This window comes from Puma concolor, chromosome C2 (genome assembly GCF_028749965.1).
Source record: "Puma concolor isolate L17-30 chromosome C2, mPumCon1.1.hap2, whole genome shotgun sequence".
Lineage (NCBI taxonomy): Eukaryota > Metazoa > Chordata > Mammalia > Carnivora > Felidae > Puma > Puma concolor.
Window position 1 is genome coordinate 68,702,547 of NC_141675.1, and position 18,034 is coordinate 68,720,580.

The 18,034-nt window shown below is 37.1% G+C and overlaps 1 protein-coding gene across 8 annotated transcripts in view; it reads left to right on the forward strand.

Annotated features, from left to right (window-relative positions):
* NAALADL2 (N-acetylated alpha-linked acidic dipeptidase like 2) overlaps nucleotides 1-18,034 on the forward strand; it is a 1,363,282-nt gene that overhangs the window by 1,279,469 nt on the left and 65,779 nt on the right. For all 8 annotated transcript variants that reach the window (XM_086674748.1, XM_086674747.1, XM_086674749.1 and 5 more), the window contains one exon: nucleotides 16,334-16,427. In XM_086674748.1, coding sequence (XP_086530874.1) covers nucleotides 16,334-16,427 — 94 coding nt within the window. The remainder of the gene's footprint in view (nucleotides 1-16,333; nucleotides 16,428-18,034) is intronic.

Below are 18,034 nucleotides of genomic sequence, written 5' to 3' on the forward strand. Positions count from 1 at the left end.
CCAATTACCAAATGAAATGCAGGAATGAAAACCTTACCTTTACTCTTCCAGATCAGACTTTCTTTGGCCCATTACATAGAATAGCATGTCTTTTTCTAAGTTAATTTGTAATAATTACATAGTGTTCTTCTAAAATTTTTTTTTTGTTAAGACGTCTCAGTTTAAATGGAATATTTTCTCATTTAATAAGGAACTTGTTGACAAGGAAAGAGATCTCTCACAATATAGTTTACTTCTCTAACTTCATCTTTCTTTTCTCCTTTAAAAAAATCTTTCTTCCACTCAAAACTGATTTACCCAGTGGTTGGAATCTGAACTTAAACCTGCCTGCTCAGGGTACCTGGGTGGGTCAATCGTTTAAGTGTCCAACTTTGGCTCAGGTCATGATCTTATGGTTAGTGAGTTCAAGCCCCACATCCAGCTTACTGCTGTCAGTGCAGAGCCTGCTTCGGATCCTCTGTCCCCTCTCTCTCTCTCTGCCCCTCCCTGGCTCATGCTCTCTCTCTCAAAAGTAAATAAACGTTAAAAAAAAAATGCCTGCCCATCTTGCTGAAAGGACTCCTCTTACCACCTCGACTCTTACCACCTCCTTAGACTATCCTTTTTTATAGTCCAACAGAAGTAAAATCTATAAGAAGTATTCTGGGACTATTGCTGTCCATAGTGACCACTGTTTTCTTACTAATTTGATCCTTTGGATGCACCATGTCATACATTCTTTGTTTTCCTTTGCTAATATCTTGGATTCCAACCTATAAGCCCCTTAATTGTAAGAACTGCTTCACATTTTTAGCATTTATCCCAGGAATCTTGAATTGTAGGTGCTTTACAAGTACTTCTTCAAAATAAATATCTCTAAGATAAAGTGTTCTAAAATTGATTATAACATTAAGGATCATGTTGTACTGATTAACTGGTGAATGATAATGTTTAAAAAAAATTCTGAATTCTTTGGTCTGTGTTATTCTGTGGGACATCCTGGGATGTTTGAGAAGGAAGAAGCTGTAACAGTCCTCTGCATCAGCAACATGCAAAGAAGAAAAGAGAACTCATGAAAAATCTAGAGCTGGATAAGTGTGTTTGTTTGTGTGCTTCCTTATTTGCATATATATTTTTGCATTCAAGTGAGCAGTAGCATCTAGTTTAGAGAAGGTTGGTTGATGTAAGAAACTTGTCATGAATATAATCACACATCAAAGAATCTAAAGCCATTGTGTTTCTTTTACTATTTTTAAATTTTCAACTTTCCGTAGGATGCAGTCTAAAAAAATATTTAGTGCATTTACAGCCAGAAAAGAACTGCATTAACAGTATAATTGCCTACAGTAAGGGTCACATATAGTTTGGCCATTATGAAAGTATCTCTAGAGAGAAGTAGCAAGTTCAAAAGAACAATCTGTTTATTTATTTTCATTCTCATATCTCTACCCACCACCATTGCCTTTACTGCATCCATAATATAGAAACATGATGTCATCACTTTTCTATATTAGTATTTTTGTAAAAAATGGAACAATATTCTGAAAATATTTTTAGAGAAACAAAATTTTATCAGATGCTCAAACTTATAGTAGAAGAGAACTTTATTTTTTGTTGGTTTTTCAACGGGGACATAAGGAAGGAAATAATTACATTAACAATTTATATCAAAATGCTAATATTGATCTACATAATTGACTAAATATTTGACTTTATATGTCAAATAACTAAATAATTGACTTCATATGTGCTTGAATCCATTATAACCAAAATATACTTTGTTTTATGACTGGGTGTTAAGAATAAATGTTATCTTTATGCTTTAATAAAGCACTGTTCTATCAAATTCTTAAAGAGCAAACTAAAACCACATTATTTTGCATGTGCAGAAATCCAGCCTCGTGGTCTGAAAATGCAGTCTCTAAAAACACTATAAATAGGAAATCACTGGCCTCTTCTGTTTCATTGCATTATGTATATTTGATGTGTTTTCTCTAGCATTATTACAAACTCTGCTTAATCAATTCTCTAATCTTTCTCTCTATGATTAATTACTCTGGATAATTTACCAAGTACACGATTGAATAAATGCACAATTACCCTTTTAAAAATAAACAACCTCTACCTTCTTTGTGCCACCTCAAAGCTATAGTGGTTTCTGCAACAACAGAGAACTTGATTTCTGTTCTGGTTGTGATATGAGGGCAGTTAGGGGGAACTATGTCTACTCAAAGATACACCTTTTCCTTTAGAAGATACTGTCATGAAACACATGTAAGATAAATAATAACACACATTTTTAACATTTTAATTTTATTGTTGTCTAAAGATGTGTAAGTCCAACTAAGCAACCTTAGGTGCACTCATGTAAAATGATGTGCTTTGTACCAAATCTGTTTCTGATTTTTTTCTTGTATGATAGACAGCCTAACACAGTGATTTCCCCACAGAAGTTTTTCCAAGGAAGCCTTTCCTAATCCTCTCAGATGCAGTAGGACTCCTTTCACATCGCATATATCCTTCGCATATATCCTTTCACATCACCCTCATTTAACCATTTAATAATTATAGTCAATATCTGTTTCCTCTCATATGAGCAGCCTGGAAATTCCCAGTACCTAACACAGTCTCTGACACATAGCCAGTGCCCTCTAAATATGTATTTTATATTAGAAATTCCCTTAAGCAATATGGATATTGATGGATGGGTGATCACTGATAACCATTTGGCAAGTATTCATATTAGTTTTTAAGTATTTTCCCTGAACCTTGTTCAAAGAACTTAAACTTGGAGTAATAATAGTCTATGGCCTCCTAAGATAGATATCTATCCTAAGATAGATAAATATCAATCATTATGCAGACCAGCTGACCCTCCCACTTGATTACCTCCAGTTTTCCAGGTGTATTTTAGATTTAATCAATGATGTTTATTGTAAGAAAAATGATAAAAATACTTGATTTACTCGGCATTTCGGAGAATTTCTTTGCTTCATGAATCTCTACATTCATTTTTCTAGTTTCTGTATAAAAATTATAATTCCTGATAGGACCACTTGCCATCTTGATAGTAAATGTGCCTGATAGGTGTAATTAGCCCTTAATTATTCTTTAGAATCATACATGCAGATTTGGTAAATGTTGTCTCTGTGGCCATTCCTGATTTGTTAAAATTAGGAGAGGGACTGGAAAGGAAAGAAAAAGATGCAATTTAGTATAAGAGTCCAGATTCTGCAGCCAGAATGCCTGGCCTTAAGTCTCAGAATAGCATGTACTACCTAAGTGGCTCTGGGAGAGTTACTTCACCGAGCAGTACTTCTGTTTTCTCTTCTGCAAAATAAAATAAGACTATTGTAAGAACTGAATGGATTAACTCATGGGAAAAATTTAGAAAAAAATGCCTGGCATACAGCAAAAGCTCATAAATGTTTAGTTGCTATTGCAGTTATTATTATTGTTGACATTGGGCTGAAGTTAGTGAAATATAATAAAGATGCTTAATTTTTAATTTGTCAATGAGCATATATGTAGTTCAATGCAAATAACTAATAAACATGATAGAAGAGTTGGTATCTTAAAGTGTCTTTCTCCAATGTGCTAAGAAATACTAACTGGGTTTTTTCCTCTAACAACAATATGCTAGCAGAAGATACAACTGTAGTACAAAGTCAAAATTATGACTACATGTACTAAAAAAGAATTACCAAAGCTCCCAGCAAACAGACTTGATCATTTCCAAATTAATCTGTAAATATATTTTTACTGCTATAATTTAATAACAGATGAGTGATGACATTCACTAAAAAAGGAAAGATATTTTACCATTGGAGGGAAAAAAACTTTTATCAGATACTTCTGTGGTCTAGGCAAAGAAAGGAAGCGTTCTATTTTAGCAACACATTTCCATCTCTTCCTGAAGTTTGCCAGGGAGACCTGCCAGTGTACAAGAGTCCAGAAGAGCTAAAGACTTAATACCTCCATGAAGCAACCTTAGAAAATTCTGAGGAACCCATTTTATTCTGGCCTTCGGGTTTTCCCCAGTGGGATTACATTCCAATCACACATGGTGACTGCTGACTTAATAAAATGCCTTCTATTGGCTGTCTTCTCTGTCTTGCCTCTCATTCTGCTACCTCACATGTCAGTGAACCACTTGTACTCAGGTTTTGTCTCACAGTCTATTTCTGAGAGAACCCCAAGTATGGCTCATGGCAAATTCTGGGTAGTGCGGTCAGAGTTTAGGTTGAGAACCTAGAGAGGAGATAAGGCTTACAGCAGGAGCAAAGGCTGGAAAGGAGGATTAGAATTAGGAGTTTGTGGGGCACCCAGGTGGCTCACTTGCTTAAGCATCTGACTTCGGCTCAGGTCATGATCCCCCAGCCTGTGGGTTTGAGCCCCAAATCGGGCTCTGTGCTGATAGCTCAGAGCCTTGGAGCCTGCTTCAGATTCTGTATCTCCCTCTCTGTCTGCCCCTCCCCGGCTCACACTCTGTCTCAATCTCTCTCAAAAATAAGTAAACATTAAAAAAAATTAGAATTAAGGAGTTTGTATTCCTAGCCAATCACTTCCTTGCTAGCAGAGGTTGTCTTCCTAGTTCTTTAATGTCCTGGCATTTGCAGGTGGTTAGTGTGTGTCAAAAAAAATTGCCCATCTATTTAATAATCAAATTAAATTACTGTGGAGACATACCCTGTTTATGCCACCTTCTCTTTATGCCATAGTCCATCAATTTGCCCTCATTGTCCCCAGGGATGCAAAGAGTTTTTGCATGATCTTCAGGTGCGGACATTCTGTAGTGAAAACACAGGCCAGCCCTCAAACTAGATGTCCCAGAATTCATGCTCAGCCCTTAGTAGTTGTAGGGGGCAAGGTGATGACTGAAACAGCAGTTTCTCAGGGTACTGGAGAGAAAAGGATTCTCTCTCCTCCAGCAGTATGTATCTATGGGCATCCCACTGCATGATGCTGGGTTCCCAAGTTTTACCACTGTTTGCTTATCATAGGTCTTTAAGTTCACACATACTTTCTCTGTCCAAGGCCCATGATCCAGACAGGATCTGTCACAAGGAGTTCCTAATAATAGCCTCAAGTTTTAGGAACCAAATATACCATATATTTTCCCTGGTTAAAATCCTTCTCCTCCTTAAAATGAATTTCCCTCCCAGTAGCTTTTGGAATTCTTCAATGATTTTTGAAATCCTTTGCTACCAGGTAACTTCATTTGAGATGACCTCACTTCATCAAACTATTTTAATGTCTTTGAAATCTTAAGAAGGAAAGGGTGGAATTTTGAAACGTTTCTTTTTTGGAAGCTTAGGAATGCCACAGCAACTTTCCTATCCCTCTCTCCTACTACTATTGAACTTCATGAGTATGTGTACAGAACAGTAAACACAGGTCTTTGGCCTGACCTCCTAAACATCCTTTAAAAAAATTTTTTGTAATGTTTATTTTTTGAGAGACAGAGAGACACAGAGTGTGAGCGGGGGAGGGGCAAAGAGAGAGAGAGAGGGAGACACAGATTTCAAAGCAGGCTCCAGGCTCTGAGCTGTCAGCACAGAGCCCGATGTGGAGCTTGAACTCACCAACTGTGATCATGACGTGAGCCAGAGTCAGATGCTTAACCAACTGAGCCACCCAGGGGCCCCCAGACCTCCTAAACATCTTATCAAAACCTCTCCACAGAAAGAAGCCCTAAAACCAACCTTCAAAAACTGGAGCTCCCTTCAAAGGTGACTGAGTGTGGACTATCACATGTCAACTTTTAACACGACTGTCTCTGTTAGCACCAAGGGAACAGTTGTGGCATGGAAGTTTTGTGCACTGGTTTCTGTGTTGTGAGTTTGGTCTGAAGTGGTATACTTTGATAGTTGTGGGCAATATATAGAAGTCCTTGATTTTCTAAGACAGTTTTATTTTCAAGTAATTGTTTTCTATAAATAGACTTGGCAGATCATAGGTTTTTGAGTCGAGGGTTGCATACCATCAACTTTCCTAGCTAAGGAAAACAGCAGGTCTGTTTGGGGGTGCATAAGAATATATTTTGAATAAAGAGATGCATAGCTCTCTCTATCATGGGGAGACTTGGGTTAGAGGCAGACATTTAGATAAATTAGGGAGTTTGTGGAGTATTTCAGATGACAGGTAATAAGAATCTTGAAACTGAATTTTAGCATGTTAGGGGTATCCATAGATTGTGCCAATATCATGTAGCACCACTTAATTTCTCCTTTTGCTGGCAAAATTGTCTGGGTATGTCAGGAGTACATCCTTGCTTTCTTTCTTCTGCTGACATCAGTTTTGGAAAGTAATCCTGAGGACTGAAAGGCTGTTTCTTGCTCTGCTCACCTCCAGGGAGATTTTTGAATCTCCTTGTCCATAGCTGGCTGTCCGAGGTTTGTTATTCACAAAGTGTCTGTTGCTAAGTTGGGGTTTTCTACTATAAAGTGGCATAAATCAGAGTCAGGTCACTTCAGGATGAACATAATAGCACCATACACCACAAAATCATGTTATGACGACTTTCACCAGACCATAATTTATTAGACAATGCTTCTGGTTTGAGCATTAAGGGAATGGAGAAGGACTCCCTACAGATCACTGAATCATGGCCATATACCTTAGTTGAGTTTTAGTGTTTTCTGACTCCTTGCCCTATACCCCGCATGCAAACTTACTTCCACTAACCAAGAACTCTACTGCAGTTACACTGGTCTCTTCAAGTTTTTCTAAAAATCTGTGTTTCTTTCTGTCTCAAGGTTTTTGCTCATTTTATTACTTTCTTCTGGAATATCTAGCCCCTTTTACACTCGAGTATCTTGAGCCCAAAATATGTACATGTGGCAGAATCCCATGGTATGGTTTAAAGTGGAATAGAAAATGGTGCTTTCTAGGAAACAAAAGATTCATGTTTACTAAATTTTCTACTGTTAACTTCTTTTCCAATTTTGTGAAAGTGAAATAACTTGTCTCTATCAGGAAAGTAAGTCTTATATTTCTCTTTTCTCCCAGTAGTACAGCGATGATCACACAATAAAAAACTCAATATATACTAGTGAGATGGTTCATGATTCATCTACTATTTGTCATATTATGTCACACCATGCCATAGCAACTCAGTCTCTCAATTTCTTTCTCACACTAACCTATAAAATAGGTGTTATAATTATCTCACAGCACTACCTTCTAGAGTGGGTCTATATTGCACCCTAAGCCTGGCCAAGGACATAAAAACAATCCCACAATGATAGTTGAACTTACAGCTTAAGTATAAGGCATAAACCATGGTTGTTGTAATTTGGAATTATAAACATAGAACAAATAACATATTTACTGAACATCTCTACCTGTAACTAAAAAAAATACATTATGGAACTATGGTATTGGTATTGCTTTAATAAATCTATTTTTTCCAATGTTAATAAATTAAATAAATTCATTCAAAGCAATCATTACAAATACAGTCATCATCTTTGTCAATGAGATAAAATAATTGAGGGGGGGAATATTCCTACCATAGATAGGAATATTTTCAGTTTTGTAAATAAAATATTTTCAGTTTTGTAAATAAATATCTTTTTTTCCCTTTAGACAGGTGAATAAGGGAAAGATTTTTGCTAAAATCAGAGAGTATAAAAATACCTCTCTGCAAGGCAATAAAGCAACATGTTATTACAAAGTTTAACCCAAAATTACATGTGTGTGTGTTTATATGTTTATTTTCCTCTAAAATTTCTAAAAACAGTCTTCTAAACCTTTAAATACCTAAAATTATTTTAGGTTGAAGAGAGAAACTTTTATATGTCAAAATATGATTTGCCTTTATTACCCTTAAAATCTAGAAGAAGGCTGGATTAGTAATTATTATCTTTCAACAATTTAATTTTGCCTGATACCAATGAAACCAATAACTCTAGAAATAGCAATATTACCTACTGAGAGAAGAAGGTCTTTGCAATGTGGGTTCATTAATTAATCTTTCTATATAATAATCCTTTATTTTTTTAAAGACTTTTACTACTATAAAACAACTTTGTTGTTGTTGTTCCAATGCATTCTTTCTTTATCCTTTGCTCAGGGGTAGGGTGGTCTGGGAAGAGTTGAGAAAGAAGGACATAAGGGTCTTAAGAAGATTGTGTGATTGTAAAGTTATTAAATAGCATTTCAGATAGCTCAGGGGTGTGTTGTCACCAAGATGACAGACCAGGAGATCCAGGCACCCATCTTCCCACAAAGAAATATTAGACAGCTGTCCAAGAATGAAAATAGCTCTGGGAGATCTCAGGAGCCCACCTAAGGAGTTTCAACAAAATAGCAGAGCAAAATAACCTGTGAATAACCACACAAAAAGAGTAGGAAGAACGACTTCATTTTGCCTGCAACATCCTGTCGCCTAGGTCAGCACTGCTCAGTGCCAAGAGAGAACTGCCTAGCCAGAAAGAGTTCTCACTGCAAGCAAAATAGAGCAGAATGAATGACCAGATGCCCTAACCTTTTATAGCTACACAAAGGACCTGACCCTACTCCTATCCCTGGCCTGCACCTCTGTGTACCAGCAACTCATCCCTCTGTAGTTATGCATGTGCACACAGCTGGTTCCAATTTGTATGACCAGCCGTTACTGTGTGTGCACCTATGGCTAGCCTCTGCAGCCACATGAGTACACACTGACAGCCAAACCCTCCATAGTTGCTTCTGTATCTGAAGCCAGTCCTGACCCCTGTCACAGTCCTCTACTGCTGCAGGCACTTGCAAATAGTCCTTGTAGTACACACCTGAGTGCTGCTGACACTGACTCCTGTTACCAGAGCCTCCAAAGTGCATTGGCCTGCAACTAGCCCCTGCAGCCACCTGGGTACGCACTGATTGCCCAGGTCCTGCAGCTGCTCATGTACCCAAAGTTGGCCCCAGGCCCTGCTGCTGGCCAGCACCCTTGCCAATGTGTGTGTGTGCCTGCAGCTGGCCCCTGCCACTATGCAGGCACCTGCAGCCAGCTCCATAGCCACATATGTGCACACCACCGGCTCTGGCTACCACCACCATATGCCCTGTTCCCTTGCCTTTGAAAAGCCCAATAGCCCTTGCAGCCATTCAGGGCCCCATACAGCTCTTGCTGTCAAGGATCATGCAATTGTCAATGTCATGCACTTCAGCCACCTGAGCCAATGAGATAATTTGCCACCCCAAATCTCAACATATTTGTGAATTTTAGTTTTCATCTTGACATTGATTTCTAGTTTCATACAATTGTGATCAGAAAAGATGCTGGATATGACTTTGATCTTCTTGAATTAAGACATTTTTGGTGGCTAATGTTTCATATACATTTGAGAAGAATATATATTCTGCTACTATTGGATGGAATGTTCTGTAAATATCTGTGAGGTCCATCTGGTCAAATGTCTAGTTTAAGTCCAATGTTTCATTAGGGATTTTATGTCTGGGTGAGCTATCCATTGTTGAAAGGGATATTAAAACCCCCTACTGTTACTGTATTGCTGCTATCTATTTTCTCTCTTCAGGTCTGTTAATATTTGCTATTTTATTTTATTTTATTTTATTTTATTTTATTTTATTATTTGAGAGAGAGAGAAAGCATGTAAGCAGGGGAGAGGGGGAGAGAGAGAGAGAGACAGAGAAAGAGAAAGAGAAAGAGAAAGAGAAAGAGAAAGAGAAAGAGAAAGAGAAAGAGAAAGAGAATAAGAGAGAGAATCCCAAGCAGGTTCCATGCTCAGTGCAGAGCCCAATGTAGGACTCAATCCCATGACTCTGGGATCATGATCTGAGCCAAAATCAAGAGTGAGATGATTAACCAAGTGAGCCACCCAGGTGTCCCTGCTTTATATATTTAGATGCTCCAGTGTTGAATGCATAAATATTTACAAATTTTATATCCTCATGTTGGATTGACTCCTTTATCATTATATAATGACTTTCTTTGTCTCCTGTTACCATCTCTATTTTTATATAAGTTAAGCTGCCTCTGCTTTCTTTGGGTTTCCATTTACATGAAACTTATTATTTTCTCTTCATTAATTTACAGGCTGGGTGTGTTTCTAAAGCTGAAGTGAATGTCTTGTGAGCAACAGAGAGCTGGGTCTTGTGTTTTTATCTATTAAGCCACTCTATGTCTTTTCATTGGAGAATTTAGTGCATTTACATATATGTTTTTAAATGTTTACTTATTTATCTTGAGAGAGAGAGAGAGAGAGAGAGAGAGAGAGAGAGAGAGAGGAAGGGGTAAAGAGAAAGCAGAGAAAGAAGACTAAGCAAGCTCTACACTGTCAGGGAAGAGCCAGTTTCAGGAACCAGGAGACCATGACATGAGCTGAAACCAAGAGTCACACAGACACTTAAATGACTGAGCCACCCAGGTGTCCCTAGTCAATTTACATTTAAAGTACTTATTGATAGGCATAGACTTATAATTGCCATTTTGTTAATTATTTTCTGGTTGTTTTATAGTTCTTTTGTTTCTTTTTCTTTTGCTTTCTTCCTTTATGATTTAATGATTTTCTCTAGTGGTATGCTTCAGTTGCTATCTTTAATTTTGTGTATCTCTTATAGGTTTTTCCTTTGTTGTTACCATGAAATGTATATAAAGCATGTTATATTTATAGTAATCTATTTTAACCTGAATACAACTTAAATTCAAATGCATACTAAAGCTTGATACTTTTAACTTCCACACCCCTTACATATTATGTTTTTGATGCCCAATTTCATCTTTACCTTGTATATACATTAAAAACTTAACGTAGTTATTTTTAATATTTTTGTCTTTTGGTTCATACTTGATTTATGTGATTTACCCACCACCATTAAAAATTAGAGTATTCTGGGGGCGCCTGGGTGGCGCAGTCGGTTAAGCATCCGACTTCAGCCAGGTCACGATCTCGCGGTCCGTGAGTTCGAGCCCCGCGTCGGGCTCTGGGCTGATGGCTCGGAGCCTGGAGCCTGTTTCCGATTCTGTGTCTCCCTCTCTCTCTGCCCCTCCCCTGTTCATGCTCTGTCTCTCTCTGTCCCAAAAATAAATTTAAAAAACGTTGAAAAAAAAATTAAAAAAAAAAAATTAGAGTATTCTGGATTTAACTACATATTTATCTTTATTGGTGAAATGTAGCCTTTCATGTTTTACTATTACTAATTATCATCCTTTTGTTTCAGATTAAAGAGTTCTTTTCAACATTTCTTGTAAAACCGGTTTAGTGGGGGTGAACTTCAGCTTTTCCTTGTGTGAAAAACTCTTTATCTCTCCATTTCTGAAGTACTAATTTGCTGGGCAGAGTATTCTTGGTTGGCTTTTTTGTTTTTGTTGTTTTGTTTTGTTTTGTTTTGTTTTGTTTTGTTTTGTTTTGTTTTTAGCACTTTGAATATATTATCCCAGTCTTTCAGGGCCTGCCAAGTTTCTACAGAAAAATGTACTGATGGTCTTATGGAGGTTCTCTTATATGGAACAAGTTGTTTTTCATTTGTTTCTTTTAAGATTCTCTTCTTGTTTGTAACTTTTGAAAATTTAATTATAATGTGTTTTGGTGTGGTTCTCTTTGGATTTGTCTTATTTGGATCTTATAGGCTAGGGAAGTTTTCAGCCATTTTTTCTTTAAATAAGCTTTCTACTACTTATGATTTCACTCATATCTGGAATCTAAAAAATAAATGAATAAACAAACAAAAGCAGAATCATACCTATAAATACAGAGAACAAACTGGTTACCAGAGGGAAGGGGATTGGGATAATGGACAAAATGGGTGAAGGGGAGTGGGAGATACAGGATTCTAGTTACAGAATTAATAAGTCACAGGAATAAAAGGCACAGTGTAGGGAATACAGTCAGTGATGTTGCAATAGTGTCGTATGGTGAGAGATGGTGGCTACACTTGTGAGCATAGGGTAAGGTTATAGAGTTGTTGAATCACTATGCTGTACACCTAAAACTAATGTAACATTGTGTGTCAACTATACTCAATTAAAAAAATATATAAAACTTTCTGCCCCCTTTCTCTTTCTTTTCTCCTCCTGGGACCTCTATAATGTGAGTATTGATCTGTTTGATGATATCTCTTAAGCTTCCTACACTCTTTTTTATTCTTTTTTTTTTCTATTTATACTCCTGATGATACGATTTTGTATCTTTGAGTTTGCTAATCCTTTTTTCTGCTTATTCTAGTCTGCTGTTGAACCCCTCTATTGAATTTTTCAGGTCAGTTATTGTATTCTTCAATTCTATGATTTCTGTTCTATACTTTTTCAATATTTCATTTATCTTTATTGAAATTCTCACTTTTTATGCATTGTTCTCCTTATCTTGGTGAGCAAATTTATGACCATTATTTTGAGCTTTTTATCAGGTAGATCACATATCTCCATTTCATTAAAGTCTATTCCTGGAGTTTTATCTTTTCTTTTATTTGGAGAATATTTCCCTGTTTCTTCACTTTTCTTCACTCCCTGTGTTTCTTCCTGTGCACTAGATAAAACAACTGCCATTCTCATTTTTGATGGAATGGTCTCACATAGGAGGCAAACTGCATTGTTCAGCCTCGCCCTAGCTCTTGCTTGTTGCTTAAACCTTTGTGATTTGGCTTACAGTAATTGAGTGAGCATGTGCCAAGACCTGTGAGTGTCCCAAAAGGGAGAATCTCAGTCAGCAACTAGATGCAGGCTAATTGGAAGCAAGACCATCAGGCAGCAACCTTTTAAAGTATGCAAATAAACCTCTTTCAAGGAAAGACTAGGAGACAGGCATTTCCATAGTCTTCCTAGTGTTGAACCCTAAAGGGATAGCCAGTTAAGAAGTCCTTCTTTGTTGGCTACAGTCCTGTGAAACTTGTGAATGCAAGCTCCACTTGCCTCCATAGCCAGGCCATCAAGGAGTATTTCCCCTGGGTGGCAGCTGCAAAAGCTGGGGTGCCATATATGTATATAAACTCCTTCCAGGAGGATATTGCTGTTGTCAAGCTACAGGAAGAATGCTAAGATCAAGTCTATTGGCTTCCCTGTTCTTTGGGGAAGATCTGTCTGTCCCTAGATGCATGTTGTATTAGAGGCCTACCCCTCAGGCAGCAGTTTTAAAGTATGCAGATAGTCCTCTTTCAAGGAAAGACTGGGAGATTGGCATTTCTCTCTGCACTTTTTTGCACTGAGCCCTAAGGAGATAGCTGATTAAGAAGTGTTGCTTTGTTTGCTACAGTCCTATGGGAATTCAAACTTGAAAAGTCAAGCCCCACTGGCCATCAGAGCCAGGCAATCAAGGGTGCCTCTTCTGGGAGGCAGCCACAAAAACTGGGCACCAGACATGTGCTCAAGCTCCTTTCAGGGAGACACTGGTGACCTGGAGCAGGGCAGAGAGAGAATGCAAAAATGGCACCTGCCAGCCTCCTCAATCTCCAGAGAATTGCAGTTGGCCCTTAGATGTGTGTTAAATTAGAAGCCTGACTCTTGGGCTGTTGCTTTTAAGATAAGTTAATAGGGGCGCCTGGGTGGCGCAGTCGGTTAAGCGTCCGACTTCAGCCAGGTCACGATCTCACGGTCCGTGAGTTCGAGCCCCGCATCAGGCTCTGGGCTGATGGCTCGGAGCCTGGAGCCTGTTTCCGATTCTGTGTCTCCCTCTCTCTCTGCCCCTCCCCCGTTCATGCTCTGTCTCTCTCTGTCCCAAAAATAAATAAAAACGTTGAAAAAAAAGATAAGTTAATAGACCTCTTTCAGTGGATGACTGGGATATAGGCATTTTGGGCTTGCTACCTCTTCAGTGAGCCCTGAGGACTCACAAGTCCTCTCAAGCACCTTAAAAGCTGTTTCTTTGTTTGCTATAGGTTTGTAGGTTTTGTGGACCCTAGTCTCATTGGCTTTTAGGGCTAGGTGTTTTGGGTGCCTGTGCCTCAGGTGGAGGTCTTAAAAGTTAGAGCACTTCATGTTGGATCCAAACCCTTTTCTCCTCAGGGAGAAATTGGGAGTTATGAGGTTTTTCCCAATTGTATGTTAGTGTGATGTGGTAGTGTTTATGGTCAGAGTGTGTCTCAGCCTTTCTTATACATTTCAAAGTGGGTTTTTTTTTTTTTCTCATTCACCTGATATGTAGGAATCACTCAATTAGATGTTTTTGTGTAAGATATTTAGGTGTAAAGCACTTTGGAAAGAATGGGGCCTTATATAAATATAAGGGAATGTTGCCTTGGCTTGCTTGAAAAAGAGTGGATGAGAAGAGTGTGAGTCTGACTCATCTCTTCTTCATGGCAAGACCTACGCAAATCTCCCTCTTGCTTATGAAGCTGCAAATAAACCCAACTTAGTCCAAACATTCTATCATGGACCAGGTGCCTTAGAAAGTCCCAGTATTTGTTGTCAGGTTCTTTTTGAGACAAATAGCAAAGTGGCTGGCTTATATTCCAGTTGTTTGAGTTGCCAAATGACTCTTAAAATAGAACAAAACAACTTTCTCCAGCAGCAAAAAGTGAAGTTGCCTTTCTCCTCCCTCCACCTTCTTTCATTTTAATCTTTTATGATGTGTGGTTTCCAGATTCCAAAACTGTAAACAAAACATGTCTGTTCTGTAGTTTCTATTATCCAGTGCAAATTGAAAAAAGGAACTATAATGCTTCTTAATCTTTTTTAAAAATTCCTTTTTACAAATAATTTATTTCCAAATATCAGCATTTCTTACATGATTTGGATGTAGTGAGGTGGAATGGAGACAGAAGTCATATCCACCTACTGCAGATAAAGCTTTTCCCCTGAAAAACAGCATAATCAGAGTAGGCAGTTTCCCAGGATTTTTGTGATCACCATGCTGGGGATACAACTCTGCAAATAAACCTTAGGCATTGGGAATAAGTGGTTGCTACATTTGGGAGAAAAATATCTCAAAGAAATAAGAGGACATCAAAAGTGTTTCTTCTCCCTCTTTATTTCTAAGAGATGTATTTCTCCAAGTATTTAGAAGAAGATAAAATTGAATTGTGTTTTTATCATGATATGAATTGTGCAAACAACTGGGAATTATAACTTTAAAATATTAAATGGAATTTGACCCTTGTTGGATATGTAGATTTGAATATCTAACATCATATCTTTCTTGTAAGTTGTCTCTTTTACGTGTTCTATAATGTCTCAAGTTAGTGTGCTATTTTCCCCCGTGTAATTTCACAAGACAATATTTTCATTTACTAACAACATTTCATAGTACGTTAATAACATCAACACAGCCACATTTCCCTGTGTGAAAGATTCAGGGTTATTAGAGATGTAGGGACATTTGTTAAGCCTAGGTAAATATTCAATATCAGTTTAGAGAGAGGGAGAGTAACAATGGCATTTGCAGCCAGCCCTAAGTTCCTTTGAGATGTATATGAATGCATTTGACTTGTTCAGTCTATGAAGCAGATGCTAGTTCAGCTGTAGTACATGTGTTGGTGTCCAAACATAGTTTTGGAATATGATGCGGGTGCAGGGAGAAGGGCGATGTGCATGTATGAAAATTCCAGGTATGAGTTTTGGGAACGCCATTACAATTATTTTAACTCAACTTAAACATTGACCTCAGAGATATATACATGATACTGGTTTTGATACATTTTGGAAAAGTAATTAGAAATCAAATAAACCATTAAGGAAAACAGTAACTAAGATTTCAATGGATTTTTTTAGACTAAATTATATATTTTTCTAGTTCCAAATGAAAACAGCACTGCATTTTATTCTTTTCTTAAGTTTGTATTTAAATTTCAGTTAGTTAACCAACACTGTAATATTAGTTTCAGGTGTACAATTTAGTGAGTCGATACTTACATACAACATCTGGTGCTCATCAGAACAAGTGCATTCTTTAATCCCCATCATCTATTTCACCCATTCCCCCCCACCCCCAACGATCTCCCCTCTGGTAACCATCAGTTTGTTCAGGCTAAATTATATTTTAAATGAAATAAATGGATCATTAATTTTATTTGGAGTTTTACTTAGTCTCATAACCAAATATTGATTTTCAGTTTTATTTCTCTTTATTGTTTGTTTTATTGTGTGACTTCCTGAACTGCTTTATAAGGAATTTTTTTTAAGTTTAAATATTACAAGTTCTTCAATTAAGGCAATATTTCTTAATATTTTAGCTTAAAAAGGAGGAAAATTTTATATTCCTTCATACTGTTTTGAGACATGAAAAATACCATGAGGATTTTTTTCTTTTTTTATAGAAAAGAAAAGAAAAAAGAGTTTAAAAGGAAAAGATATCTTATAAAAGTATATTTTCCCCTATGTGTTTCACTACCGTGGTTATATAAGAATGCATGAAGTAATGAAAAACAAACAAATCAAAAACCCTTCAAACTGAATGCTACCATCTTTTTTTTCTTTCAGCTCTCGGGAGAAGTGATTTTGCAAATTGCCAATGAACCAGTTCTGCCCTTTAATGCTCTTGATATAGCTATAGAAGTTCAAAACAGTCTTAAAGGTAATTTTTCTTTGAATTACAATAATTTTAGCAAGCGAAAGATGGTTCAACTAATTTTTAACAAGCAATGGATAAAAATATATGCTATATTATTAGCTATGGCAATGCAGTGACTCCCTTCTTAGAGAGGATTATCATGAGAAGGCCTTAGAGGAAATATGAGATTTGTAATTTCGAACTTCTGTTATCATTTTCCGCATGGCAAAAATATAGTTTAGGTATTTTCCCAAATAAATAAATAAGTAGGTAAGTAAGTTTGTATCTAAAATTCAATCAATTCAAATAAAATTCAAATCAAAATCAATCCAAATCAAGCCAACCCAAATCAATCTTTGGGATTAATTTCTGAAGTATGGGCCCCATTTCATTTCACTAAAGTGTTGGCTCATCCTAGATTAAGGGTGACAAGAAAAGAATTATCTCCATAGTTTCTATTTCAATCCCTTCATGTTTGAATAGATCTCTTTCTGCAGAATTCTAATAATTACCTTCATTTCCCCTTTATCTACATACAAATCTTTCAACAAGGCTTATAATTTTTCTTTATTAACCAAATACAAAGGGCAGTATTGTAATTAAAGAATGCACCCTCCTCCTTTTTCAGTCACACATCTTATTGACAGATATTTATGTGTGATTTTTAGACATAAACTTCTCAGTACAAAATTCACTATTTTATCTAAGTACCTAAGCAGTAATCCTTACAAAATGGATTATTCTTTTTCTTTCTTAGAAAATGATTTATGGGGCACCTGGGTGGCTCAGTCGGTTAAGCGGCCGACTTCGGCTCAGGTCATGATCTCACGGTCCGTGAGTTCGAGCCCCGTGTCGGGCTCTGTGCTGACAGCTCAGAGCCTGGATCCTGTTTCGGATTCTGTGTCTCCCTCTCTCTGACCCTCCCCCGTTCATGCTCTGTCTCTGTCTCAAAAATAAATAAACGTTAAAAAAAATTAAAAAAAAAAAGAAAGAAAATGATTTATTCTTAACAGCCAAATATTTCAAGTTTCTGAAAATTTAATTCCTTTTTTTTTTTTTTTTTTTTTTTTAAATTTTGACTACTGGGGTTGCTTTTTAACCTGAAGAATACTGTGACACATTTTTCCTCCCTCAGTGATTCTTATGACTTTTATTATATTGGCTGTAAAACCCTAAAAGCACTTGAGCTGTTTAGGGTTATTTGTTCCCATATGAAGTAGCCTCGGATTGCTCTGTTTTTGGTATATTTAGGCTGGTCTCTATATAGTTTCCATCTTTTCCACTTTTGTCAAGTTTCTATCTTAGATTTGCTTGGTGCAGAGTTGCCACAAACCTTCAATTTTAAGAAATGTAGTATCTGTGAAAATCAGTAAAACAAAGGACAATAAAATGAGGTATGCCTATATTTTGGGCAGCATTGGAGCTCAGAAGAAATATATATATATACATATACATATGTATATATATATATTCATTTATTTTTGAGAGAGAGCGCATGCATGCACACGCGTAAGAAGAGCAAGGGCAGAGAGAGAGGGAGAGAGAGAGAGAGAGGTTTCTCACTGCCAGCACAGAGCCCGAGACAGGGCTCGATCTCACGAACCATGAGATCATGACCTGAGGCAAAATCA